Raw genomic sequence first — 27,797 nt, 5'->3', positions numbered from 1 at the left:
CACTAATTGAAATGATTGATTATGCAAACGTCTAGAGCTGTAGATATGTCATATTCTTATTTTGTAAAGGTGAATAAATGCCGTTGTGTGCTCCCCCCACCACTGTTTGCATTAAACTTCCCTAACATCTCCCTTTCTGCCATCTATAGCAACTAACTGGCTCCTTGTTGGCGGTGGCGTTCCTCACCTCCTTCGGGAGCTCCATGCTTTATGGCTATAACCTGGCTGTGGTCAACTCTCCTGCTGTGGTAGGATGCACTCTCTCACACACACACATGTGTACACAAAGACCCTGATGACCCTGATTATTTTTGAAAACCTATTTTCTGAATTCTGGCACCCAACAATGTTTTGCACACTGTTCATTTCTAGATAAAAGCCACTTGAAGTAACTAGTAATAGTCAGGATATGGGATGTGAAACTAGTACCATGGCCACACTACTATTTTACTTTATTACGTTATGCCAAATGTTTTGTTGAGAGAAACCCAATGAGTCAAAGGAGAGAGATTTCTTCTTCTGCATGTCATTGGATGGTGATAGTTAGGAGTTCTGTTTCAATCTATGCAAGGCCTCTGAAAGAGTCCTGAGTTTAGAGAGAAACCGTGAAATTAGAGCCTCCTGGCAGTGGTCATGTGATGAGGCCCAAAATACTTTATCCCATAGACTTAAATTGGCAAAGGAGTGTCCATTTTACACAGTACATTAAACTGACAGTACAAACCCATTTAGCCTGTTTTGTTTATTCATTTATATTCAATTCATTTTATTTTGTTTAGCTCAATTTCGCAAATTACAAAATCGCCTCAGAGGGCTTTACAGTCCGTACACATGCAACATCCTCTGTTCCAAAACCCTCACAATTCACGGCACAGGAAAAACCCTTCCATGGGGAGAAAAGGGAAAAAACCTTAGGGAGAACGTCAGAGGAGAGATCCCTCTTCTGGGATGGACAGACTACAATGGATGTCATGTGTATAGAATGAACAATGTAAAGAATGTACAATAGATTCAATTCCTCTAACTGAAATTATATAAATAATTAGTAGTAGGCCAAATGTACAGCAGGACCAGTGCAGGGGCAACCAGCATCAGATAGAACCACCATCCACAGAAGCTTCTGTGGGGAAGGGGGAGCAAAGACTTTAGGAAAGGGTAATGTTGGCTTATGATGACAGTAATATGAATCATGTTTAAAATAATGCTAATGAGGATGGCAGCAGGTGTTAGGAGGGCCACTGCAGGAGTCAGTCCAGACAGAACTATGATCTACGGAGACCTGCTAGGCGAGAAAACACAAAAAACTCCCGGAAAGAAGCTGAATTAGTGATGTGCATTAATAAAATGTGGATAATTGTAGAAGGAGTGAGAGTGAGAGAGGGGCTCGGTGTGTCCTAAGAAGTCCCTGGGCAGTCTAGGCCTATAGCAGCTTAACTAACGGGCTGGTCCAGGGTAACCTGAGCCAGCCCTAACTAAAAGCGATATCAAAGAGGAAAGTTTTAAGCTTTATCTTAAATGAGCTGACCGAATCTGGACTGCAAGTGGAAGCTGGTTCAAAAGAGGAGCTTGATAAGTGAAGTAGTTGCACTAGTAATGCACTAGTTTTTCTGCATCACTTTGAGTAGGGAAGTTCCTGATTTTCGATTATATGTAGATGAAAAAAGGCAGTCCTTGAAGTCTTCTTTATATAACAGTTGAAGGACATATGCTGGTCGAAGAGAACCCCAAAGATCTTGCTGGATACCAGAGCAATTCCATCCATTGGGGCTTTACCATGTGAAAGCTGACTTCGAAGGTGCTCAATTTTTTCCGAGTTTAGCATCAGGAAGTTGCAGGTCATCCAAGTTTTGATGTCTCCAAGACATTCTTGAAGTTTAACAAGATGGTGTTTTCTGGCTTGATCGACGGATACAGTTGATTATCGTCTGCATAACTAGAACATTATGCGGTGTTTTCTGATAACGTCGCACAAAAGAAGCACATACTGGGTATATAAAATCGGTCCAAGCAAAGAACCTTGTGGGACTCCGTGACCAACCTTGGTGGTCTTCGAGGATTCACCGTTTACAAGCACAAACTGGGATTGAGCCGATAAATAGGATTTAAACCAGCTGAGTGCAGTTCCTTTGATACCAATCAAATGTTCTAGTCTCTGCAGCAGGATACAATGATCGATGGTGTCAAATGCGGTACTGAGGTCCAGCAAGACAAGAAAAGAGACAAGTGCTTGGTCGGATGCGAGTAGAAGATAATTCGTTTTTCATTTTCACCAGTGATGTTTCTATGCTATGATGCACTCAATCCTAACTGGAAATCCTCGAACAAAGCATTGTTTTTGTAGAAAGTCATATAATTGATTTGAGACAGATTTCTCAAGGATCATAACGAGGAAGGGAAGATTAGAGATAGTTCGGTAGTTAGCCAACACCTTTGGAGCTAAAGTAGGTTTCTTAAGAAGAGGTTTACTTACAGCTACCTTGAAGGACTGTGATACATGTCCTGTCAGCAAAGACAGATTCATAATATCCAGTAAAGACGTGCTAATTAAAGTAAAAACCTCCTTAAGCAGCTTGGTCAGAATTGGATCCAAGACACAAGTAGAAGAGTTAGATTTTGAAATTGTAGAAGTCAGTCGATCAAGGTTGATGGAAGAGAAGCCATTCAAGTAGGTCAGGGACCACTGCTTCAGCCAAGGTTCCTACATCCGAGGACGGGTCGGAACCGGTTGGAGGCAGGAGACAATCAATTTTCTCTTTGATAGTCAGAATCTTCTCATTCAAGTTCATGAAGTCGCTACTACTGAGGTCCACAGGAATACACGGCTCGATAGCGCTGTGACTCTGTCAGTCTGGCCACAGTGCTGAAGAGAAACCGGGAGTTGTTTTTATTTTTCTCCATTACTGATGAGTAATATGATGCTCTTGCGTTACATAGAGCCTTCTCATATTTTTTTTTACGCTGTCTTGCCAAAGTAGCCTAGATTCTTCCGATTTGGTGGAATAACCGTTCAAGTTTGCTTGAACAGTTGAACAGTTTGCTTTAAGTTCTGGGTTTGAGGGTTATACCAAGGAGCAAGCTTCCTTCTTGTTGCCATTCTTCTTTCCAGAGGAGCAATAGCGTCCAACGTCACTCTCAAAGAGCCTGTGGCGGTATTAACAAGATTGGGACGGACTGAGTCTTCTGATATCTTGACACAGGACACTGAACTTAGAGCAGAGGGAAGGGCTTCTTTGAATGAGGCTACAGCGGTATTCGATAAACATTGACTGTAGAAACCCTTGGCAGGAGGAGGAGATTCCGGTAGTAGAAATTCAAAGGTTATCAGACAATGGTCCGATGGGAGAGGGTTCTGTGGAAAGATTGTTAAATGTTCTATCCCAATACCATACACAATAACCAAGTAGAGGGTGTGATTAAAACAATGAGTTGGTTTATTTACACTCTGACAGAAACCAGATTTGTAATTTGCGATTTTGGGCTATACAATATGAAATGAATTGAATTAAATCCATGAGAGAAATGAAGTTAAATTCAGTTAAAAATTCTGAATAAGGACCTGGGTGTCAGGTATTCCCCCACCCGAACAGACCCAAACGCAGATCGAGTCGGTGAATAACCAAGGATTTATTCCTTTTGGGGACAAGCACGGAACAAATAAGTGACAGGGTGGTGATGGCGGTCCCGGATTCCAGGTGAGTCCTGGGATTCTGCCAATCTGCCAATCACTCCTAACAGCTTGTCGAAGGATCTCAGCATTATTAAATGAATTCAAAACTTGAAGGGGCGTAATCTGACCGGCTGCACGCTCTCGTTTAACTTCCGCTTAGTTCACGTCCAATACAGTCCGTTAATGTACAAATGTCAGCTGTCTATAATCTTACAGACACAAACCATACGGATGGCATAAAGAAGAGTTAAAGCCCCATTATTATTGGACATGGCTAAAATCCGGTCACCATGCTGGCCGACAAGCCGAAGTTGTATTGGGTGCTCGCTCCTTTTACTTGACGCTCGCTCCCGATCTTGAATCTAGAATCGATTGCTCTTCCTTGAGGTCCCGGTTGAATTTTTTTTCAGTATTTTAACGTTGAAAAACATTAAGATACATAATTTCAATGAATACATTTTCAGTGTTAGAATTTCAATCACCTTTTCCTTTCATAACCCGATGACACAGATTTACTTCCATACGCATATTAATTGATATATACTGTATTTAATAATGATCTTGTAAGATCATGGATTTTTCAGTATTTTTTCACACCACTTTCCCTTCTCCTGACCTCTCCTACTTCCTACATCTGCCATCCCTTGACCTCTCAGTACATAAAGGACTTCTATAACCAGTCGGTGGTTAATCGTAATGGAACCGGACTCAGCGAGGAGACCCTGACCCTCATGTACTCTCTCACCGTGTCTGTCTTTGCTATTGGAGGTCTGCTGGGCTCCGTCATTGTGGGCATGCTGGTCACTCGCTTTGGCAGGTAAGGAGAAGATTTCACATTCCAGGCGAGTTTTCTTTTATTATTACATTATTTAATTACATTACATGTCATTTAGCTGATGCTTTTTATCCAAAGAAACTTTTAAGCATTTTAACCCATGGTTTTTACATTTTGCCTAGAGAGCAATTAGGGGTGAGGTGTCTTGCTCAGGAACACTTCGACATGGCGCATTGAGCATCTGGGATTCCACCAATCTGGCGGTTTCCAGATCACCACGCTACTCCATGCCCTTCTGTTTTTACATGAAACAAGTGGAGTCCTTCATTTCAAAAAGCTTGACTCTTTTCCTTTGGTCCTGAGCTGTGCTTCTTTCCAAAGTGTTAAAAGCGCTGGAACAGAAATGCTCCACTCTTGCCATGTAAAGAAACACCAAAAGCAAGCAACCTACTTGTTTCACATGGAAAGCGGTGTCCTGGGTGAAGGGATTGTGAGTTCTTTTCACGTCAGCCACCACCCTGAACTCCCCCCTATGCTGACTTCTTTGTGAAAGGTCAAAAGCAAACCTAATCCACGCAAAAATACAACTGCCTTAAGAACTTTTCTTTTCATGCAAACATAATTTTAGGACACAAGGCTGAACAAGTAGGTTTCAATGTCAAGCAAGGGACATTCATCCTCAAAAGCCCTCAGACCTGTATTTCGTTCTTGGCTCTACTCTTGTCCTGACCAATAGGGGTGAATAGTGGCCAATTGGCAATGCCAGCCAGAGAGACACTCAGCAGCATCTGGTGCTGCAGAACAAACATCCGAACACGCACCATTAGCGCACCGTCAGAGTGCGCAACATACACAAGAAATAACACAAGTTTAGGAAACAAGGTCCCTAGAGACAGAGAGAACCAAACACTGAAGGCACTGGATTAGGGTCTTTTATCAATCACAACTCTCTTCTCTGCATTCAAAGCTGCTGGTGACCTCGTCCCGGTTTATCGCCAACCATGAGGGCTGCAATAATGTTTTACAGCTAATTGGGATTCGTCCACGAATACATGTCCATTATTTTAACCGTGTACATCAGGCAAGAGGGACAGGGATTGATTAATGCCAATCGACCACATACCACTGCGCTCCTCACTTTTTCATAAACCTCTGGGTCATGTGTGTGTGTGTGTGTGTGTTTGTATGTGCATACTTTCAGGAAAGGGACTGTGGTAAACACAACAGTGCTGGTGTTTATTGCCAGTTTACTCATGGGCTTCAGCAGGAATTGTGGGTCACCTGAAATGATCATCGTCGGCCGCTTCATCACAGGAATTCACTCAGGTACACAACGGCTAAATCCAAAAGAGCGATAAACCTCCGAACTCAAAGCTTCAGAATGGAAGTTCACAAAAACGATTGGGGACGCCACAATTAATACGTACAATTCCAATTTCCAATAATTTCAGCAATAATTTAATAGAAGTTGAAATGGCTTTATAGTTTTAAATGACCTAATCAGTATATGATCATTCTTTTAATAATTTTATTTACAATTACCAATGTCAAAGTAACACTGCCGAGAGATGTTCATGATGTATCTGTCATCTCTGAGCATAACATAAACTCAGCTGTTAGCTGTTGGCAACTAGCTTCACAATGAATGTTTCATTAATGTATGGAAGTTATCTTCAGTTCTTTGGTGAGAAAATTAAAAGCTACCATGTTTGTTCTAGACTAGAGCGGTTCTACCGTCTGATTGACAGGTAACTGTGGCTGTAAACCAGAGCTGTATGTTGTGTCTTCAATAGAATCCAAATGATCACAGTTTCCATTTTTTGAGGGCAGATGTTCAAGCAACTTTTATAAGATACCCTAGGAGGGAGTCCTGCATGTCAAATATTAATTACTATAAACATTGATATCGTCAGGCCACATTAAAAAATCCTAGTTTTGTTATTTGTTTACGGTTAGGCATCTACATGCTTTAATTGGAGTGTCAACATACTTTTGTATGTCGGCCCCTTTCTTGGCTTTGTTTGCTCAACCATTCCATATTTGTTTAAGCATAATTGTCATTCAACTATAGTGTAGACAGTTAACAGATGGAGCATTTATTTCATTGCAGGCATCTCTTTAAGTGTTGTACCGATGTACCTGGGTGAGATAGCGCCAAAAAACCTGCGAGGCTTTCTGGGTCTCGTGCCGAGTATCTTTATTGGAACCGGAGTCTTCACTGCCCAAATCCTGGGACTACATGAGCTTCTGGGAAAGGTAGGCAGTAATTCCTTTTCAGTATTATTTGTTTGACAAAAGCACATCTTGTATGAATTAAAGCTAACTCTTGATGTCCTGGGGCCTGTTTCAGAAAGGAGGTTAAGTGAAAACTCTGAGTATGTTAACCCTGAAATGAGGGAAACTCTGAGTTTTCTGTTTCAGAATGGGAGGTATGTTAAACCTGAGAAAGCAGAGTAAGTCAAGCCTGTTTCAGAAAGAGAGGTAACTTATACTCAGAGTCAGTTACCATGGCAACTTACTCTGTGAACCTAACCTGGTCGGGAGCAGGTTTTCTTCGGGAAACCCCGAGTTTATTTCGTCTCCTCCCCTTTTTTAAAGAGGAAGTGGTATTTAATCACCTCATTCATTCTTTCGGTATTCATTCATTGCGCACATTTCAGTCACGCAGAGCGCATCAAATCAAGTGAATGAAATGGCATGTCCTTTTATGGACGATCCTGTGGATGAAGAGGCTGCATTAATCCGTAGGGAGTTGCATTTACGTCGGGAGAGGATTTTGAGACCCAGAGTGGATTTTTTGTCATATCCATATTCATTTTTATTTGAGCGGTACCGTTTTTCTTTACAGTCAATAAGATACATCCATAATCTCATCCATCCTTACATCAGAAACATCAGCCATCGCGGCCGTGCTCTAACATCCGAGCAGATGCTTTGCGTTGCATTACGTTTCTTTGCAAATGGTAGTTTTCTGTATAACATTGGGAATGCAGAACATATCAGTAAGGCTACTGTTTGCAGAGTTGTAAGGAAAGTGTGCCTCGCTCTTAAGCGCTTTCTCCAAATTTTTGTGCTGTTTCCTGGGCACAAACCCGTGAAAGCCATCAAAGAGGAGTTTCACAGGATTGCAGGTCAGTGATGTATAAATCGGTTTAAATGAGGCTAACCTGATAAATGACGTTCAGTTAAGAGCATATTGCTGCGACCCCTGGAAGTAAACTAATAATAGAATTCCTTTTAGGATTTCCGAATGTGGTTGGATGCATTGATGGCACACATATTCCCATCATTGCACCTTCCGAAAATGAAGCGGACTATGTCAACAGGAGGTCCATCCACAGTATTAATGTGCAAGATTGCACCTACATGAAAATTAAAATTAGGTTGAATAACACACTCTTCTTCCAGTTTCACTTCTGATATTATAACAGTTGGGCAAGTCACTTATATTACTAACTACAACTGGCTTCTTCAACAGTGTAATTAGATTAATGTAATAATGACTATCTCTAGAAAGTATTGGTCTACTTATTACTAATTACTTTCTAAATCCCATATCAACTTCAACCACTTGAACAATACAAGGAGAGACAAGAAACTGCACTTTTAATGCTTTCAAATAAACATTATACAATTGCATGAATTATTCTTGAAAAAATATATCTTTTAAAATTTGATGTTAAATCCACTATTGTTTTATACAGAATTGCTTTATAGTTTATGCAGCATTTAATGCAATTACATCAGATTTTACTTTAAATTACGGAATTAAATTACAGTTTTTAGATTACATAGAAATTAATTACACACAACACTGTATAACAGTAAATCAAATGTAAACTTACGCATTGACTCGAGCAGCTATTTTCTCCTAACTCTCTGTCCTTCGCCGCTGCAGCCGTGTTGCTTTTTTTTTAAAATATATGTTCGTACTCTCCATATGCTTGCATAAGCACATCCAGTTCTGCTGGTGAAAAATATGAAGACCTCTTTTTGTCTGGCGCTGTTGCCATGGTGACTCGTAATATCTGCGCTCCATTGATAATGGCTTTTTATAGTTGTGGTCCACGCGCTTAACTCAGAGTAGGTCAACTCAGAGTTGATTGAACTAACTCATTTCAGCTGTTCTGTAACCGAAAACTCAGAGTTTCCCATCTCAGGGTAAGTCAACTCAGAGTTCAAGTTTTAACTCAGAGTTGGTTGAACCTCCTTATTGAAACAGGCCCCAGGCCAACGTTGACTATGTTTTTTTCCCAAGACAATAAATACATCTAACGATATAGCTTTTGAATCACCGACTGGCAGACATTGTTAAATAAAATGGAATACAATTTTGTCATCTCATCACCTGTTCTGTCATTTTGCAGCTGACCCTGATAAGAGTATCAGCATGTATGTCTGTTGTATAACTCTTACAGGAGGAACACTGGCCCCTCTTTCTCTCAGTGGTGGCGGTGCCCACCTTCATCCAGTTGATGTTGTTGCCATGGTTCCCAGAAAGTCCAAGGTACCTGTTGATTGAGAAGCACAACGTCCATGCCACCATTACAGGTCAGTGTCCTCGCGACGCTGCAGATTAAGAAGGAAAGATAAAAAATTACAGTAATATTGCCTAAGCCATGCAAACTTTTTTTGAGACATCCAGAATTTTATGAAGTTATTAATTGTATTTACCTTCACATGGTTATTTTGTTTTATTCTTTAAAGATATAACTGTGTTCCATCACAGTACAACTATAAAGGTTCACAAATTATCCAACCTACTAAGAATAGCATACTTGATGATGCTGCAATGACTTATGTCTCAGATGTGTTCATTTTGCTGTCCATGCTGCCACCTGTCCCCTTCCTCGCAGCCCTAAAGTGGTATAGAGCCAAGTGCGACATACAGGCCGAGATCGAGGAGATGCAGGAGGAGCAGCGCTCCCTGTCGTCAGTGGAGACTCTGTCGGTGTGGAAGCTGTTCCAGGATGACACAGTCCGCTGGCAGGTGCTCAGTGTGATGGTCATAAACATTGGCATGCAGTTGTCCGGCATCGATGCTGTAAGGACTTTTAAAAAACTAAGTAATAGAAGAGGCTGTTTTCATGCTGTGCTGTCTGTACAATATATTTTGTGATATTAACCAAAAGCCTACTATCTTCCAAGTCCAAGCTTTCACAATGTCTAAAGTGCTTGCCCATGGAGCAAATACTCTTTAATTACACACATTTAGCGACCTATAGTTCTAAGAAGGATTAATTCAAAGCAAAAAGTCCAAGTGAAGACCTAAGTCATTGAAATTTCACATTAAGTCTACAAATGAATTATTTTCCACACCAGGACCGCATAGTTCATCTTAAATCGTACCAGGTTTAAAAATAAATACAAACTCATGTTGTGTCAATTGTGATTGCACAACAGCTAATAAACCTTTAAAACCTTTTCTTGAATTACAGATTTTATAAACACATACAAAATAAAATGTTCTCTGTTACCAGCAAACTTAATTCATGTGAATTAACTAACATTGAGCTCTGCCATCTCTGCTAACATAGCTACTAAACACATACATTGCAACTTGTAATTACTTTGGCATTTACCTAAAAAAAACAAGGCCACAACAAGGTTTAGCAGGTGTTTGCTGCAGAACAAAATCAACAAACATGTTCTGTTTCTATATTCTGTCTCTCAGCTTGTTTACCATCAACTGTTGGTTGCCAAATGGTGTCTGGTAAAAGGAGTCTTTGGGCTACAATGACGAGCTGATGTAGATGTATTCTGGTGCCTTTTCTCTTCGAACGTTATCTCCCTAACATGTTAGTTAGTAATGGTTAACTTTTTCTCTTTTCCTTCTTTTATCCGCCTAGAACACTCCCCCATGTTTCCGCCGCTCCCTCATCTAATTGATCTAGCTTATTATTCAAAGATACTGAGATGAGAGCAGGTCTAAATTATCCCTCATTGTTTTATAGGCCTTGTGTGGTTTTCTGATTAAAGCCAAAAGCTTGTGTCATCATTTCTCTGCCTGTACGATTAGCCAAATTCTCCCTCTGCCTCAAAGATTAAGATTGATTAATAATTACACTAAATCCTGCGGTGCCCAGCCCAGAAACTGTACACAGGAACAACTGGAGCTGAACTCATTAACACGCCCCTTCTCCAGGCTGTGATTTTAGCTGCTTATTAGCCCTGTCGAAGGAGCACTGCTGAGGCATGCAAATATAGACATCAGCATTGAAGATTACAGTATGTTGCTGTTGGTGGCGGTGACGAAAGCAACACTACTAGAATTAGAATGAAATGAATCAATCGATTTTGCCAGTGAAGGGCGGCACGGTGGTTTGGTGGTTAGCACTGTCGCCTCACAACAAGAAGCTCCTGGGTTTTTCATGTCTATGTCTAGAGTCTGACTGTTCTCACACGTGTTTGGTGGGTTCCCTCTGGGTATTGCGACTTCCTCCCACAGCCCAAAGACATTCGTTGGGGATTAGTATAATTGGCGACTGGAATTGGTGTGTGTCAACCCTGCAATAGGCAAATGACAAATCCATGGTGTACCCCATCTCTCGCCCATTGTTGGCTGTGATTGAGTCCAGAACCTGTATGGAGGATGACGATGATAATACATATTTTAATGGTGACCATCAAGAGGAGGATAGTGATTATTATGGTTAACCCTCGTGATGATGTCAGGATGATTGTGTACTGATGATTATTTCATGGTTAAAGTGATTTTAACCCAAACAGCAAAATTTTCTTCAATATAACTAAGTAGGTTATGTTGCCGGTAATTAACAAAGTATCTCACGTTATGTAAAGATATTTCCCTAAACCTAAAGAAATATCTCACATTAATTTCTCAAACCCCTCTAAATATCTAACAAACTTTTCAGAAACCTAACCATAGATTTTGTTTACTTAACCGTTGAATTAGAGTACATTGCAGTGATTGAGGTGATGTTGGTTATATTTGAGAATGAAGCTGACAAACATGACTACAAATCCTTTCCGATGATTGTAATGATGATAGTGATGACGATGACAATGACAGGTACCACGATGATGATGGTGAATCAGTGAGTGGCAGATGCCCGGAGGGATCTTCAGTCCTAAGTGCATGTGACAGTTGGAAAACCTTGGCACAGTTCCTGGCACACCACAGGATGTGTGTGTGTAAAACCGTTAATTCCAGTCATGCGTATGTGTGTTTGTCTAACCAGCGGCCTCTGCTCCTCCAACCATCGTCGTCTGCTGCCTCTCGTTTTTACACCTCACATCCCATCCTGCTCCCCCTAAAGCCTCAAATTGAGTTCAATTGAACGTGAGCCACCTGTGCAGAAGGGGCTAAATGTCTATCTCCAGCGTCTGGATGGTTGTATATTCTTTTCTTAAAGCATCTGTCTGTCACACTATGGGGTGCAGCATTTTTCTGCCTTTGCTTCTCTGCCAAACTGCTCAGGTAGAAAAATTATGCTCCCCATAGTGTGACAGACTTGTGACTATCTCAGTCACAAGCGAAGAGGTTCACTCAGATCCAAACTTTGTTGTTTGCACATAGCAGCTGGTCTACAAGGCTGCAGAATAAAAAATGTTTGCGCAGGTCCCAAAAATCATTTCAATTGCTCTAAAGTTGGTAAGAATGTTTTTCCTTACGTTGTCATTCATAAACACACAATTTTAGTGATCGTAAAAGATTTCTATTTCTATGGATTGAAAAAAACCTGGTTATCGGTAGTTTTGATGATGTATTGTACTCCGCTTTACGGTTTTGTAAAGGTCATGTTTCAACTTTAATATCTATTTATTTTGCTGTTAAAATGGAAAATGTCTTCTTCAACCATCCAAATTCATTCATGTTCATAATCAACAGTTTACTTTATGCAATTACATGTGACAAATTATCGCATTTTCAAACTTTGCAGTTTCAAATGCAGGACTTTGCAGAAAGTGCACTTTAATTCCCCAAACAAGGCAGATGTACACCAACCCCAGCATGTAACGTAGACAATGACGCGACAGCGGACAACAGGCACACAGGGCTTAAATACACTAGGGAGATGCAGGTGATTGGACACAGACAATCACAGGACAAGGCAGGAAGTGAAGCTAACCCAGGGACACAAGAGACATGAAACTACAAAATAAAACAGGATAAAGAACCAAACCGTGACATACTTATTCTTATCAAACAGCCGCATCATAACGTCACTGAAGATAACTGTTATAGGCTGTTGACGTATAATTATCATCATCTCTATTTGATGGTAGTTTATTTTTTTAATTAAACAAATTGACACATGTAAGATCGAAACTAGAAGTCTACGTAAGTGCGGCTGACCAAACCATGAGTTGAGAGTGAGTCTGTGCTTGTTATTTTGGTTCAATGTAGCATATGCCCCATAACACAGACCTATGCTGTTAAATCAGAATAATAATAATAATAAGCATTTAGAATGGTTCATTAAACGGAACTTCCTCTGCTGATGGACTGAGTTCAAAGCTGTTTGTTTAGTGTTAAAGCACGTCTGAACTTAGCACTTCCATTGGTGTTGTCAAAGAAGGTAAGATGTGTCATAGAGCGGCAAGTGTTGCGAGGCCACCCCACGAACATGCGTTAAAGCTGCAGTTTTGTTATTTCAACCTTTCCCGTTTTATTTTTGTTTAATGGGAATAACAGAGACAGATTCTAGATATTTGATTTTTGTCACACCCTTATGAACCTGTCTTAAAACCGTCAAGCACCTTTACATTTTTTTCTACATTTTTTAACCAACTTAAATGTGGTCATCCGGAAACATTGTGTAGATCTTTCATTACAGCATGAATTATATTTCAATTCACTTCACCTTTTTTCAATTTGCTTATTCTCAACCACAGATCTGGTTCTATACCAATGATATCTTTGAAGATGCGGGTATCCCAGCATCAGAGATCCCGTACACCACAGCAGGAACAGGAATTATAGAGATCATCGCTGGACTTGTTGGGGTAATAATCTGACTATTTGAGATTGCCAATTATGTCAATGTTATTGTGTTGTTTTGTTATTTTTTTTTAAAAACGTGTTATTTTGAGACAAGAGAAGATAATTCAACACAGATTTTTCCGACCAGTCAAGGGTGTTGCTATGATGGTTTTTGGTATATGTGCCAAAGAGAAACGTCTCCGGTTAAGTATGTAACCTTAGTTCCCTGAAGGGAACGAGACGCTGCATGGAAACACTGTGGGAACACCCCTGCGTCATGAAGCACGTGTGAAATCTAACCAATGGCGAGCTGGTACGTCATAGGCGGGCGACGCCAGGACCAGGAAGCTATAAAGGGACCCAAAGGGCAAGCCCATTCATCTCTGAACGGCCATATCAAGTGCCACGGGCATGCGAGGAGGATGGCATAGACACGCAGCATCTCGTTCCCTTCAGGGAACTAAGCTAACATACGTAACCGGAGACGTTCCCTATTAGGGAACTCGAGCTGCGTGGAAACGCTGTGGGAACGCCAATACCCACTCCGCCATATGAGCCAGTGACCGTAGTGTGAAGTCAGGGCGCACACTCAGACGAGAGCACCTGTGCTCCAGGAGTGGAGTTAAGGTCTAGACGATAAAACCTCACAAACGTGTGGGGAGAGGACCAGCCTTCCGCCATACAAACGTCATGCAGCGACAATTTACCCGACTAAAGGGCTTTAGAAGCCGCCATAACCCTGGTAGAATGGGCACGGACAGCCAAAGATGCGGACTGACCGGCCGATTCGTAGACAAGTGAGATGGCCTCAACCATCCACTTGCTCATCCTCTGCTTGGACACCGGGCCCCTCGGTATTGGGTGGTCCGAAACCCACGAACAACTGTTCGGAGAGCCTACACAGGGGCGGTCCTGCGGACGTAGGAGTCTAAGGCCCTAACTGGGCAGAGGAGGTTGAGCTTTGCTTGGTCCGACGTCAGGAACGGAGTAGGACAGAACGCCTGCAGCACAATAGGCACGACCGTGGTGGACGGAGCCTTAGGAATATAGCCGGGGGAAGGAAGTAAAAACACCTTCACCATGCCAGGTGCAAACTCCAAGCACGAGGGGGCCACAGAGTGGGCTTGCATATCTCCAATTCTTTTGAGAAAAGAAATAGCAAGCAGGAAGAGGGTCTTAAGAGCCACGTACTTCACTGCAACCTCTGCGATGGGCTCGAACGGAGCACTGGAGAGACCTTCTAGTACGACGGCCAGGTCCCAGGACGGTACTCTTGTGCTGGCTGCTGGCCTCAGCCTGAGGGTGCCACGGAGGAAGCGGGATACCAGTGGGTGTCTCCACAGAGAACGCCCATTCAGTGGGGCGTGAGTTGCCGACAGGGCTGGCACATATAGTAGACGGGGATAAACCTGTGGAGAATCGTTCCTGCAGGAACTCCAGTACTAAACCGACCGGGCAGTTAACTGGGTCTAGCTGTCGTTCCCCACACCAAGTGGCAAAGAGCCTCCACCTACCGGCAATACGCCTTCCTTGTAGCGGGGGCTCTGGAGTGGAGGATGGTCTCCACGTCCTCGGTCGAGAGACCAGATTCTAAGAGGCGGGCCCCCTCAGGGGCCACGGCCATAGTTTCCATAGCTCCGGGCGGGGGTGAACGATGGAACCCGACGCCTGCGACAGTAAGTCCGCCCTGATGGGAATCTCCAAGGGAGGATCTGCGAGGAGGGATATAAGGTCCACGAACCATTCTCGGGCCGGCCAGAACGGGACTACTAAAAGACTGACGCCGTCCTGACGGACCCTCTCCAGAACCCCTGGGAGAAGAGCAAACGGGGGAATGGCGAGGTGACCTCGGCCACGCCTGCACCATCGCGTCTACCTCCAGCGGGGCGGGATGCGTGAGGGAGAACCACAGAAGACAGTGAGTTGTCTCTCTGGAGGCAAACAGGTCTACCTCGGCACGACCGAAGTGTCTCCACTGGAGCTTCACCACCTCGGGGTGGAGTCTCCAGTCCCCGGGCCTCGGCCCCGGTCTCGACACGGTTTCTCCCCCTGGTTTAGGTACCCTGGGATATAACCCGCTCTCAATGAGCGGAGTTTCCCGATGGACCACAGGAGGATCTGGCGGAATAGCTTGTAAAGCGGCCGTGATGGATGTACGAGACCACCGATGTGTTGTCTGACCGGACAAGAACATGCTGGTCCGTCAAGGCTGGGCGGAAGTGTTTCAATGCCTGAAATACCGCCAACATCTCCAGACATTTTATATGCCAGGACCGGAGTGAGCGGCTGAGTGACCACTCATGATCACTCCCCCAGCCAGCGTCTGTCAGAGTGACTGATCGCTCATAGCACAGGGTCCCTCCATATGGCCAGAGCCTGCAGTCAACGCCGAGTGACCTTGATCAGACGGCGCTGGTTTCCCCTCGGGGAGAGCCCCTTGGCTCTGAGCCATCACTGCAACGATCTCAAGTGCATCAGGCCGCAAGGGATCACGTTGGATGCCGCTGCCAGCAGACCTACCAGTCTCTGAAACTGTTTCACAGTGTCACAGTGAGTGGCCTGCATGACTGCAGAGAGGATCGAAGCTACTCGAGCGGGAGACAGACGTGCCCGCATCATGGTCGAATCCCAAATCACACCCAGGAAGGTGGTCCTTTGCAATGGGGACAGTACACTCTTCCTGGCATTGAGTCTCAACTCCAGACGGTTGATGTGGGCGAGCACAACATCTCGATGTGGGCCGCCAGCCGCTCGGATGGCGTTAAACTCAACCAGTCGTCGATGTAGTTCAAGATGCGGATGCCCTGGAGACGCAATGGTGCCAGAGCTGCATCCACGCACTTGGTAAACGTACGGGGTGAGAGGGCTAGGCCAAACGGAAGAACCCGGCACTGGTAAGCTTTGTCCCCAAAAGTTAACCTCAGGAACTTCCTGTGTTGTGGGAGGATGGGTATATGAAAGTAGGCGTCCTGAAGATCTATCGTGATAAACCAGTCCTCAGACCTGTTCTGTGAGCGATCTGTTTGAGTGTGAGCATTTTGAAGCTCAACTTCTCGACTGCGCAGTTCAACTGGCGTAGATCTATCGGACGCAAACACTCATCTTTCTTCGGAACAATGAAGTAGCGGCTGTAATAGCCCGACTCCCTGCATGGAGATAGAACTCGTTCTATAGCTGCTTTCTGCAGCAGAGGCTGCATCTCCTGCTGCATTACCAGAGCCTGCTGGGGGTCCACCACTGTGGGTAGCACCCCTCCAAATCGAGGCAGCCGCCTCCTGAACTGGACGGCGTAACCCCTGTCGATTGTACGCAGGACCCATTGAGATACATTGCGGAGGGCTCGCCACTCTCCCAGAAACTCTCTCAGGGGAACCAGCCCCTCGAGGCTGGCCTCTGGAAGTCTTGGGAAAAACTAGATGAAGGCACAGAGATGAATGGTCTTGCCCTTCGGGTCCCTTTATAGCGCCCTGGTCCCGGCGTCGCCCGCCTATGACGTACCAGCTCGCCATTGGTTAGATTTCACACGTGCTTCATGACGCGGTCACGCAGAGGCGTTCCCCAGCGTTTTTACGCAGCTCGAGTTCCCTCAGAGGCAACTAAAAACGGGACTTTGTTTCCTATAAACTCAACTGTTGCTTTGGTTACCTCACCCTAATTTTACACATAATTTCAATCCGAAAGAGAAGAAAAAAAAGCTGGCAAATCCTGTACTTAATTCATGAATGTTTTGCATTTTGTGACCAGTTCACAACCTGCATGAGACTTTGTTCCTTTAGACACATTACAGCCCACTGAGGTTTACTGTATGTTGTCTACATGCATCTATATAGTGTATTCACAATGTCTCCTCCTATAGTGTTTCTCCATAGAGAAACTGGGCAGGAGGCCTCTGATGATCGGGGGTTTTACCATGATGGGAATCTGCTGTGGTGGAATCACAGTGTCCCTCATTTTACAGGTGTGTGTTTGTTTCTCTATAGGACCCAAATCACTGCACTACAGCCTGAGTAGAATGTAGTTTTTCTCCCTTTGAGCGTTCAAAAGTCTAAATTGGATGTAAATTACAAAGTTTATATACATAGTTTATGTTCCAGCAATACAATAAGCAACTTTTTACAGCCAAGTACATTACTGTGGTGAAAAATATTTTTAAGCTGAAATAAGGAATATTATATTTTTTCTTTCCTTATTTTCGTTTTATTATTCTTGAGAGCACATCACATTCAAAGTCCCAAGGAGTCCATAGAAGTGAGCGCTCCAGAGATAAAGTTACATTGAGTTATATAATGATTTATCAACAGTGGGGACTGTGTACTGGGACATCAGGCTGACATGCTGCAAGCCATGAAGTAAAAATGCCCCTTTAAGTAGGATTACGTGTGCAGGTAGTCATCTGCTGCATTGATTAATGTTAACGTAGTACTTCAAGTCTGTTTAACACAGTTTAACATTGTTTTAGATCACCATCCTATGCTTCCTCATGTTACCCAAGTTACATCTTGATAGGAGACAAATGAAAGTGAAAGCAGAGAGGAGAGGAGAAACACATCCCAGGGTGTTTAAGAGGGGAATTGGTGTGGGCAGGAATTGGTGTGGGCAGGAACAGCTGCGTCGGTTTCACTTGGTACCTTATTCCTGCTTTGCTCGCTTGGAACATCAGCATTACTTAGCATTACTCCCAGGCATTGTGCAGCAGCAGCAGACAAAGAAGGGGATGGGGAAAGGGTGGATTAAAGTTTCCCCATCATAGGAAATAACTAAAATGTCCTTCTGCTTCTTCTCCCCTGCAGGCTCACTTACCATTCATGCGCTACGTTGGTGTCACCTGCGTGGTCGGCATCATCGCAGGTTTCTGTATCGGCCCAGGCAAGTTGTTCTATAACATAATAATGTTAAAAGGCTTTCTTTCAAAAGTGGAAACTCCTGTATGGTTGTGCTCTACTCTTGTCCTTCCATCCTGCCATGGAATGACACTCCATTAAACATAAAAAAAGTAAAAGAAGATGTAATTTTTTTCTGTCCGACCAACAGATCACATTTGTTTATATTGATAAGTTATTTTCTTATAATCTTGAGAAAAAGTGGCAATTGCCAGTTGCTCTGTCCAAATAAAAGAGGCACGAGACGTAGGCTCACATGGGAACCTGTTCAAAAAGTCTGAAGAGGATGAAGAATGGAAAATAAATTGTTCAGTGTTGGTACTACAGGAAGATAATGGCAAATGAGCGTTTTTAACAGCAACATCTATAGTTGATGTAAAATAACAGAAAAACAATATACGGGATGCTATTTCTCATTTTGGAGGGTAAAATGTATGTACATACAAAATATCACACCCGCCCCCCCTCCCAAAAAAAAACAACAACAACTGATAATGGACAAACTGAAAATAAGAAAAAGATGAAAGAAAACTAATTGAAAAGTAATGAAGCTCGTTTTATCTTTCAGCTGTGAAAGAGCCCATCACTGTTCAGCAAATTGTAGTCTGCTGTTTCCTGTTAGCCATGGAAGGCACATCTTAGGCGCTCCCCCTGAACACCATTTTTATGTGAATGTCTTAAGTGATAAATGGATTTGAATGGACTTATTCTTGGTGTGCAGACAATTTGCAAGGCAAGAATGACAAAAATACATTTTTGAAAACTTGCTGTGTTTAAAAAAAATCAAAGCAAAGCTTCAGGATGTTTTGTGTTATTAAATTGCTCCCTCTGGAGGTCATACCCTAAAATTTGTGATGGTTTTTTCTAATTTGAACAGATATAAGAGTCACAGAGTGTCTCAATCTTTTCATCTCCATATAACATGTAGTTTGTTAAATCTCTAATGACGACATTCATGAAAATTGTTGCCTGTTGTTCCACAGCATCCTACACTTAGTGATAATTCTGCGTCTTTATTCACCTTAAGCAATTATTCTTATATACTAATCCACGTTTAATGGCCTCTTGTAAGAGAGATTAATAGTGCAGTGTTAATATTAGAATACAGTCCTAAACATATGTAATATGCATTCTTTGATGTATGACTCTCTTGTCCAAACACTGGCTCTCGCCCTGTCAGCCGGTTCAGTCTTCTAATTAGCCTTTCATGAGCCTTATTGGTATGAGAGATGATGAATGAACATGAATTATATTTTCCAGAGACAGCTCAGTACAACTATTTTCCAACATTATTAAAAGGTACCTGCAGCTTTTAAGGCAGGATACCACAGTGTGAATATTGTTTTTTCTCTAGGAGTGGTCCGTGTTCGCATTTTGAACTTTATTCCGCCTCTTGATTCCGCCCTATGAGTTACAATTAGACCGTGCTTCATTTGAGTATTTTAAACATTACTTTTAAGAAAAAATATTGGGTACGTTTCATGGTTACATTTGTTAGTTACATTTTCCAACCGATTCATTTGTGGTGTTTTTTTTTTACAATGCGTATCAGCAAAAGTAGTTGCATCTCAGACAAAAACAGATTTTTTTTCCTTCAACTAACTGTAATTCATCTCCAAAATGAAATAATTAATTCTGAAGGATAAGGTGTGATTTAATCAGAAAACTTATTTTACATGTTTTAAACTAATAAATTAAGAGAAAATCTGGGATTTGAGATTGCAAATGTATTAAAGGAGGCTTGCACAATGTGTGCACAATTATGCACATTGACAGGTACATCACATGGCATTGTGGGATATGTAGTTTTAACATTTTTGGGGAATTTTACTCATGCAAGGGACCAAAAGTCCCCGTGATGAACTGATATTACGTTAAATTATCAAATGGTATTTCAGTAAGCAGACAATCAACGTGTGTGATCCATGCGTTTTTCTTTGTTATTGTTTCAGCTGGTGTTCCCTTTCTGATCACAGCAGAGCTGTTTAAACAGTCCCACCGGCCGGCTGCTTATATTGTTGGAGGATCACTAAACTGGCTGTCTAACTTCACTGTGGGCTTCGTCTTCCCCTTTTTACAGGTGAGAGCTGTATGATACACTGCCCGGTTAAGCCTCTTAGCCCCTTAATGTTAATGTCGATGCTCCGGCTTTTCAATATCTTAAAATGCTTTGTGATCTCAACTGGTTTACTTCCAACGTTAGAAAATGTTTTTGAAAGCTCCATTTAGAAACTGGGCATCCCCGCTGTAAGGTTTCCCTTAAACTCTCTTTGAGGGATCACACAGCAGCTTGGAACAACAATATCACAAACTGCAACACAGTTTGTGAATAAAGCGTTTAATTTAGTGAAAGATTGCACTGGATTGTTATGAAGTTATTAAATGAGTGTTATGACCGTGTGATTTTCCCACTATTTGAATGTATTCTTTAATCTCTTTACAAGTGTTTTCCATGTTCCCTTCAATTGTGAAAGATGAATAGTCAGACCATTCAAAGCGGTCACCATTTGTCCTTGTCCCTGAACACCAGGGACATTACAGCAACATGGTTATATACAGTTGCGGTCAAAAGTTTACATACACTTGTAAAGAACATAATGTCATGGCTCTCGAGTTTCCCGTTATTTCTACATGTCAGATTTTTCTCTGAGAGTGATTGGAACAGATACCTTGTCACAAAAAACAGTCATGAAGTTTGGTTCTTTTATGACTTTATAATGGGTTAACAGAAAAAGTGATCAAATCTGCTGGGTCAAAAATATACATACAGCAGTGCTAATATTTGGTTTCATGTCCCCTGGCCATTTTCACTTCAACTAGGTGCTATTGGTAGCCATCCACAAGCTTCTGGCAAGCTTTTTGTTAAATCTTTGACCACTTCTCTTGAAAGAATTAGTGCAGTTCAGTTAAATTTCATAGCTTTCTGACATGGACTTGTTTCTTCAGCATTGTCCACATGTTCTCAATGGGATTTAAGTCAGGACTTTGGGAAGGCCATTCTAAAACCCCAAGTCAGCCATTCCATAACCACTTTTGATGTGTGTTTGGGGTCATTGTCCTGTTGGAACACCAAACTGTACCCAAGACCCAACCTTCGGGCTGATGATTTTAGATTATTTTGAAGAATTTGAAAGTAATCCTCCTTCTTCGTTATCCCATTTACTCTCTGTAAAGCACCAGGTCCATTGGCAGCAAAACCGCCCCACAGCATAATACATCACCACCGTGCTTGACAGTGGGCATGGTGTTCTTGGGGTTAAAGGCTTCACCTTTTCTCCCCCTTAAAAGCTCTTTGTCCATGTGATCTTTGTCCATGTGATCAGCAGCAAACTTCAGTCGAGGCTTAAGGTGCCGCTTTTAGAGAAAGGGCTTCCTTCTTGCACGGCAGCCTCTCAGTCCATGGCAATGCAAAACACGCTTGACTGTTGACACTGACACCTGTGTTACAGATGTAGCTTCTAATTCTTGGCATATCTCTTTTTTGTGATTCTCGGTTAGCTCTTCACCCTCCTAACCAATTTTCTCAGCAGCAGGTGATAGCTTGCGTTTTCTTCCTGAAAACAGTGCCATGCACTTTATACATACAAACAGTTGTTTGCACTGTTACTCTTGGGACCTACAGCTGCTTTGAAATTGCTCTAAGTGACTTTCCTCAATGATTTGCTTTTTCAGATCCATGCTTAGCTCCTTTTGTCACTTTTACTGTTAACCCATAATAAAGTCATGAAAGAACCAAACATCATGAATGTTTTTTGTGACAAAGAAGTATCTGTTCCAATCACTCTATCAGAGAAAAATCAGACTTGTAGAAATAACTGGAAACTCAAGAGAGCAGACATGATGTTCCTCTCAGGGAACTCGAGCTGCGTAAAAACGCTGTGGGAACGGCTCTGCATGACTGCGTCATGAAGCACGTGTGAACTCTAGACTTTTTGGGAGAGTGGCGAGCCCGCCCCAATGTATCTCAATGGGTCCTGCGCACAGTCGACGAAGGCTACGCCACCCAGTTCAGGTGGCGGCCGCCTCGATTTCCCGGGGTACTACCCACTTTGGTAGAACCCCAGAAAGCTCGGATTTCGGAGCGAGAAGTACAGACCCTGCTGCGGATGGGAGCCTCAGAACAAGTTCTTCCTCCAGAGAGTCAGGCTATTACAGCCGCTACTTCACCGTTCCAAAGGAGGATGGGGGTTTGCGTCCGATACTAGATCTCCGCCGTTTGAACCGTGCTGTTGCGGAGTTGCACTTCAAGGTGCTCACTCTCAAACTGATCGGGGCACAGATCAGGTCCGATGACTGGTTTGTCACGGTAGGTCTTTAGGACGCTTACTTTCATATTCCCATCCTCCCACGACACAGGAAGTTCCTGAGGTATCTCTATGTGGAAATGCACTTATTGTAAGTCGCTTTGGATAAAAGCGTCAGCTAAATGACATGTAATGTAATGTGTTGTGCTTGCCCACATCAACCGTCTGGGCTTGAGACTCAACGCCAGGGAAAGCGTGCTGTCCCCAGTGCATTGGACCACCTTCATGGGCGTTGTTTGGGATTCGACCACGATGCGGGCACATCTGTCTCCCGCTCGAGTAGTTTCGATCCTCTCTGCAGTCAAGCAGGCCAAGCTAGGCCAGCCACTCACTGTGAAACAGTTTGAGACTGTTAGGTCTCCTGGCAGCGGTATCCTACCTGATCCTTTGCGGCCTGTTACACTTGAGACGTTGCAGTGGTGGCTCAGGGCCAAGGGGTTCTCCCTGAGGGGAATCCAGCGCCGTCTGATCAAGGTCACTCGGCGTTGCCTGCGGGCTCTGGCCATATGGGGGCAGACGCCCTGTCGAGACAGGGGCCGAGGCCCGGGGACTGGAGACTCCACCCCGAGGTGGTGGAGCTCCTGTGGAAAGGCGGTCTTACCGAGGTAGACCTGTTTGCCTTCAGAGAGACCACTCACTGAGACGACTCACTGTCCTGTGTGCCCAGGGGCAGGATGCGTGAGGGAGATGCAGTGCAGGTCAGGTCATGTCTGTACGCCTTTTCCCCGGTTGCTCTGCTCCCAGGGGTTCTGGAGAAGGTCCGTCACGGTGGTGGCCTAATGCTTGTAGCCCCGCTCTGGCCGGCCCTAGTATGGTTCGCGGACCTTTTGTCGCTCCTCGCAGGTCCTCCGTTGGAGACCCCCATCAGGGTGAACCTGCTGTCTCAGGCGTCGGGGTCCATTGTTTACCCTCGCCCCGAGCTATGGAAACCGTCGGCGTGGCCCTCGAGGGGACCCGCCTCCTAGGAGCCAGTCTCTCGACCGAAGTCGTGGAGACCATCCTCCACTCCAGAGCCCCCGCCACGAGGAAGGCGTATGCTGGTAGATGGAAGCTCTTTGCCACTGGTGTGGGCAACGACAGCTGGACCCAGTTAACTGCCCAGTCGGTTCAGTACTGGAGTTCCTGCAGGAGCGTTTTGCCACAGGTTTATCTCCATCCACCATCAAGGTATACGTGGCGGCCCTGTCAGCATCCCATGTCCCACTAGACGGGCGCTCTCTGGGGAGACACCCACTAGTATCCCGCTTCCTTCGTGGCACCCTGAGGCTGAGGCCAGCAGCCAGCACTACAGTTCCGTCCTGGGACTTGGCCATCGTACTAGAGGGTCTCTCCGGTGCTCCCTTCGAGCCCATGGCGGAGGTCGCAGTGAAGTATGTGGCTCTTAAGACCCTCTTCCTGCTTGCTATTTCTTCCCTCAAAAGAGTTGGACATATGCAAGCCCTCTCGGTGGCCCCATCGTGCTTGGAATTTGCACCCGGTATGGTGAAGGCATTCTTCTCCCTTCCCCCGGCTACATTCCTACGGTCCCGTCCGCTACGGTCGGGCCTATTGTGCTGCAGGCTTTCTGTCCTCCGCCGTTCCTGACGTCGGACAAGGCAAAGCTTAACCTCCTCTGCCCAGTCAGAGCCCTAGACCTGTACGTCTGCAGGACCTCCCTGTGTAGGCTCTCCGAACAGCTGTTTGTGTGCTTCGGACCACCCAATACTGGCGGCCCGGTGACGAAGCAGAGGATGAGCAAGTGGGTGGTTGAGGCCATCACACTTGCTTATGAATCGGCCGGCCAGCCCGCACCTTTGGCTGTCCGGGCCCATTCTACTAGGGGTATGGCAGCTTCTAAAGCCCGGCTGTCGGGAAAAGTATCGATACACGACGTTTGCATGGCGACAGGCTGGTCCTCTCCCCACACGTTCGTGAGGTTTTACCGCCTTGACCTTAACTCTACGCCTGGAGCACAGGTGCTCTCGTCTGAGTGTGCGTCTTAACTTCACACCACAGTCACTTGCTCATATGGTGAGTGGGTATTGGTTTCCCACAGCGTTTTTACGCAGCTCGAGTTCCCTGAAAGGGAACGTCTCTTGGTTACGCATGTAACCTTCGTTCCCTGAAGGGAACGAAACGCTGCGTAAACTTTTTGCCATAATCCCGGCCTGCCCGTGGCACTTGATTCGGCCTTTCAGAGATCAATGGTCCTACCCTTCGGGTCCCTTTATAGCGCCCTGGTCCCGGCGTCGCCCGCCTATGACGTACCAGCTCGCCATTGGTTAGATTTCACACGTGCTTCATGACGCGGTCGTGCAGAGGAGTTCCCACAGCGTTTTTACGCAGGGTCTCGTTCCCTTCAGGGAACGAAGGTTACATACGTAACCGAGAGACGTTCTTTACAAGTGTATGTAAACTTTTGACCACAACTGTAGCATGTTCTTTAACCTCTAGGCCACCAGATGCCCCTCTCTCTTTTTTCCAAACATTTGGCTGTCTTGTTGGTATTTGATGAGCTGAGGGTGAACGTTGTGCTGCATCATCATTGACCTGAGAAAAGAGTTAGCAACCCTTTCCTTCAGTTTTTCTGCCTCTATTGAGTCCCCTCTAGTTTTGTCCAAATTAACTCTTTACCCTTTGGATATATCACATAGTACATTGCATTTTTCTCAAGTCATCTCTCCATCCTTCTGTCATCAGAAGTCAGCGGGGTCTTACAGCTACTTGGTATTCGGCAGCATTTGTCTGTCTGTGGCCGTCTACGTTTATGTGGTGATACCAGAGACCAAGAACAAGACCTTCATGGAGATAAGCCAGATGTTCACTAAGAAAGAGTCGGTTCCAGAGACCCAGGGCCTGATCCACGTGGACCAGCTGAAACTAAAGAAGATGAACGGCTACGGTGGCATGGAGCATGCTTCACTGGAGTTTGACAGCTCTTCGTCTGTACCTTAAACAAGCTCCAGTTTCTCACTGTGACTATAAAACCATCAACAGCTTCTTCTTCTTTCCCATTGTACGTACTGTATATGTGGACATAAACCAATCCCCACCTCACAACGACTCAATGGGGTCTGGTTTAGTGTACGTTATAGACAACAAACAATTGTATCCAGTTGTGGTATTTTAAACTTAACTTATATTCTGATTAAAGTTGTCGCGTTACTAACTTATTTCTTCAGGATGGGGAGAACAACTTCCTACACTAGCCAGCAAGCTACATCTGCAAAAGAATTGCTGATAGCTTGTAAATATTCACTCACGAATCTTTAATTGATGTCTGCAATGGTCGGCTGGTGGTCCAATAACGACGGGTGATCGGGAGACTAATGTTTTTAGTTTTAGTTTATGATAAAATGGCCATCGCTGTACGACGTGCCTTTGTCCATTGTTTGAATCCTCACAGTGCTTACGTCTCACATCAGTGTCACATAAATGAATTTTTACCGGAGTTTGTGAACCTTTTGAAATTATGTTTATCTTTTGTATATTGCAGTAAAACAATAATTTTTGATGTGGAACCCCAATAGGTTTGCATGTTTTGACTGACCATCTATAAGACCATATCTCTTGCTACCTACTGTCTGAGCTGTACATTAAAATGTGCTGAAATGATTATTGTACAAACGGAAAATGTGTTTGTTAGAATAATTGGAGTTATATGTAAGACATTTTGAATTGTTTAATGACGAAAACATGAATGAAATATAGTTACACTGTGTCTTTGTCTGTTTTAACAACTAGTGGCTTAGGATCCCTCCAGTAGCAGTATATTTGGGAGTAATATTCAGCTCTGGCTATTCTGTACAGTTGCAAGATAACTCTGAACTTGAAAATGCATTTCCTGCTGAAAATGCGTTGGAATGCAGAAAGCTGAAATGAATTTCAAAAAGTTGCTTAAAGTACAGAAATGAAAAAAGCTGAAATTATTCTAAACATTGCGGAAAGAATAGAAAAAGCTGAAATACATTTAAAAATGACTGAAAATACAGAAATAATAAAAGCTGAAATTAATTTAAATGTTGCTGAAATAATAGAAATAGGAACAGCTGAGAATTAAAATATATATTGTAGTAATATACGGTTTAGTACTTGGTACTAGTGGTACTAGCAGGAGTAAAAGTATTAAATACTAGTTTCACTAGTATTTGAAAGCAATTGTAGTGTACCTATTGTTGAGGTACAGATAATCATTGAGGCTTTTATTTTGAAATAATGGAAATGGGTGGCGGGGTTTGGGAGACAGAATGTTTGTTATTCAAACCAAATGGACTTGGTAAAATAGATTTGTACAGCGCTCTTCTAGTCTTCTGACCACTCAAAGCACCTTAACACTACATAACATCATTCACCCATTCATACACCAATGACAGAACCTACCATACACAGTGGCACCTGCCCAACCAGTAACTAATATTCACACACTGTAGTCACAGCTAGAGGAGCAATGCTGGGGTTAAGTCTCTTGTACAAGGACACATTGACATGCAGGTTAGCCGGGCCTGGGATCAGACAGCCAACCCTCTGATTGGAGGACGTCCGCGCTCCCCACTCACCCACAGTCGCCCCAAGCTAAGAAATCTATAAAGTTATTAATTGATGGGCCTCATCAAACATTACAGTAAGAATTCCCTCCATGGCGGCTAAAATACTAGTAGTACTAGTAATATTAGTAGTGGTTGTAGTACTATTTGAATTTACTGAGAGCTTTGTGCTGGTCCCATAAAAGACGCCCCTGGATACTTCCGGTTAAGTTAACCGTCATGTGTTGATGATGTCATAGAGGTGCGCCGTTTTGTAAAATAAAGATGGACGCATACAGCACCAATGACTAATATTAGTACTACGTGTTTTACTTGGGCAATTAAATGTCAGTGGACACACACAAATACTACAACCCCCATCACGATTACAATTGTTCACTCCTCAGTGCGCAGTTTCCCCCAACAGCGGAACCCCCTCCCCCCCCCCCCCACCTAACCCCGGCGGTCCGCCCGCAACTTTCAACGTGCTTATTATCAGACAGAGCTTCTTGCGGTCCGCGAAAAAGGTTATTAATAGTATTTTAAGTTGACGCTTTGTTGCGTAAAATTATTTTGATGCAGGGCATACAGATGACGTGATACGTTGTCCATATCAACATCAATATGAGCAGGGGCGGATGGTGTTTAACAAATTCTGTCACAGCAAAAGTAGTTTTCAGTGTTCTAGACATATTATCTGTCATTGTCCAATCAGATACTTC

General features: G+C 43.7%; 1 protein-coding gene across 1 annotated transcript in view; it reads left to right on the top strand.

Moving 5' to 3' along the window:
* The window catches only part of slc2a15a (solute carrier family 2 member 15a), a 31,292-nt gene extending 5,127 nt beyond the window's left edge, over positions 1-26,165 (top strand). Inside the window, exons 2-12 of the mRNA XM_037464823.2 lie at positions 150-248; positions 4,324-4,484; positions 5,644-5,768; positions 6,553-6,698; positions 8,861-8,993; positions 9,299-9,486; positions 13,302-13,412; positions 17,246-17,347; positions 18,180-18,255; positions 20,222-20,349; positions 25,253-26,165. Coding sequence (XP_037320720.1) covers positions 150-248; positions 4,324-4,484; positions 5,644-5,768; positions 6,553-6,698; positions 8,861-8,993; positions 9,299-9,486; positions 13,302-13,412; positions 17,246-17,347; positions 18,180-18,255; positions 20,222-20,349; positions 25,253-25,507 — 1,524 coding nt within the window. The 3' untranslated portion in view covers positions 25,508-26,165. The remainder of the gene's footprint in view (positions 1-149; positions 249-4,323; positions 4,485-5,643; positions 5,769-6,552; positions 6,699-8,860; positions 8,994-9,298; positions 9,487-13,301; positions 13,413-17,245; positions 17,348-18,179; positions 18,256-20,221; positions 20,350-25,252) is intronic.
* The last annotated feature ends 1,632 nt before the right edge of the window (positions 26,166-27,797 follow it).

This window comes from Pungitius pungitius, chromosome 13, assembly GCF_949316345.1.
Source record: "Pungitius pungitius chromosome 13, fPunPun2.1, whole genome shotgun sequence".
NCBI lineage: Eukaryota > Metazoa > Chordata > Actinopteri > Perciformes > Gasterosteidae > Pungitius > Pungitius pungitius.
Note: the sequence above shows the minus strand (reverse complement) of the source record. Positions and strands in the feature narration are given on the sequence as shown.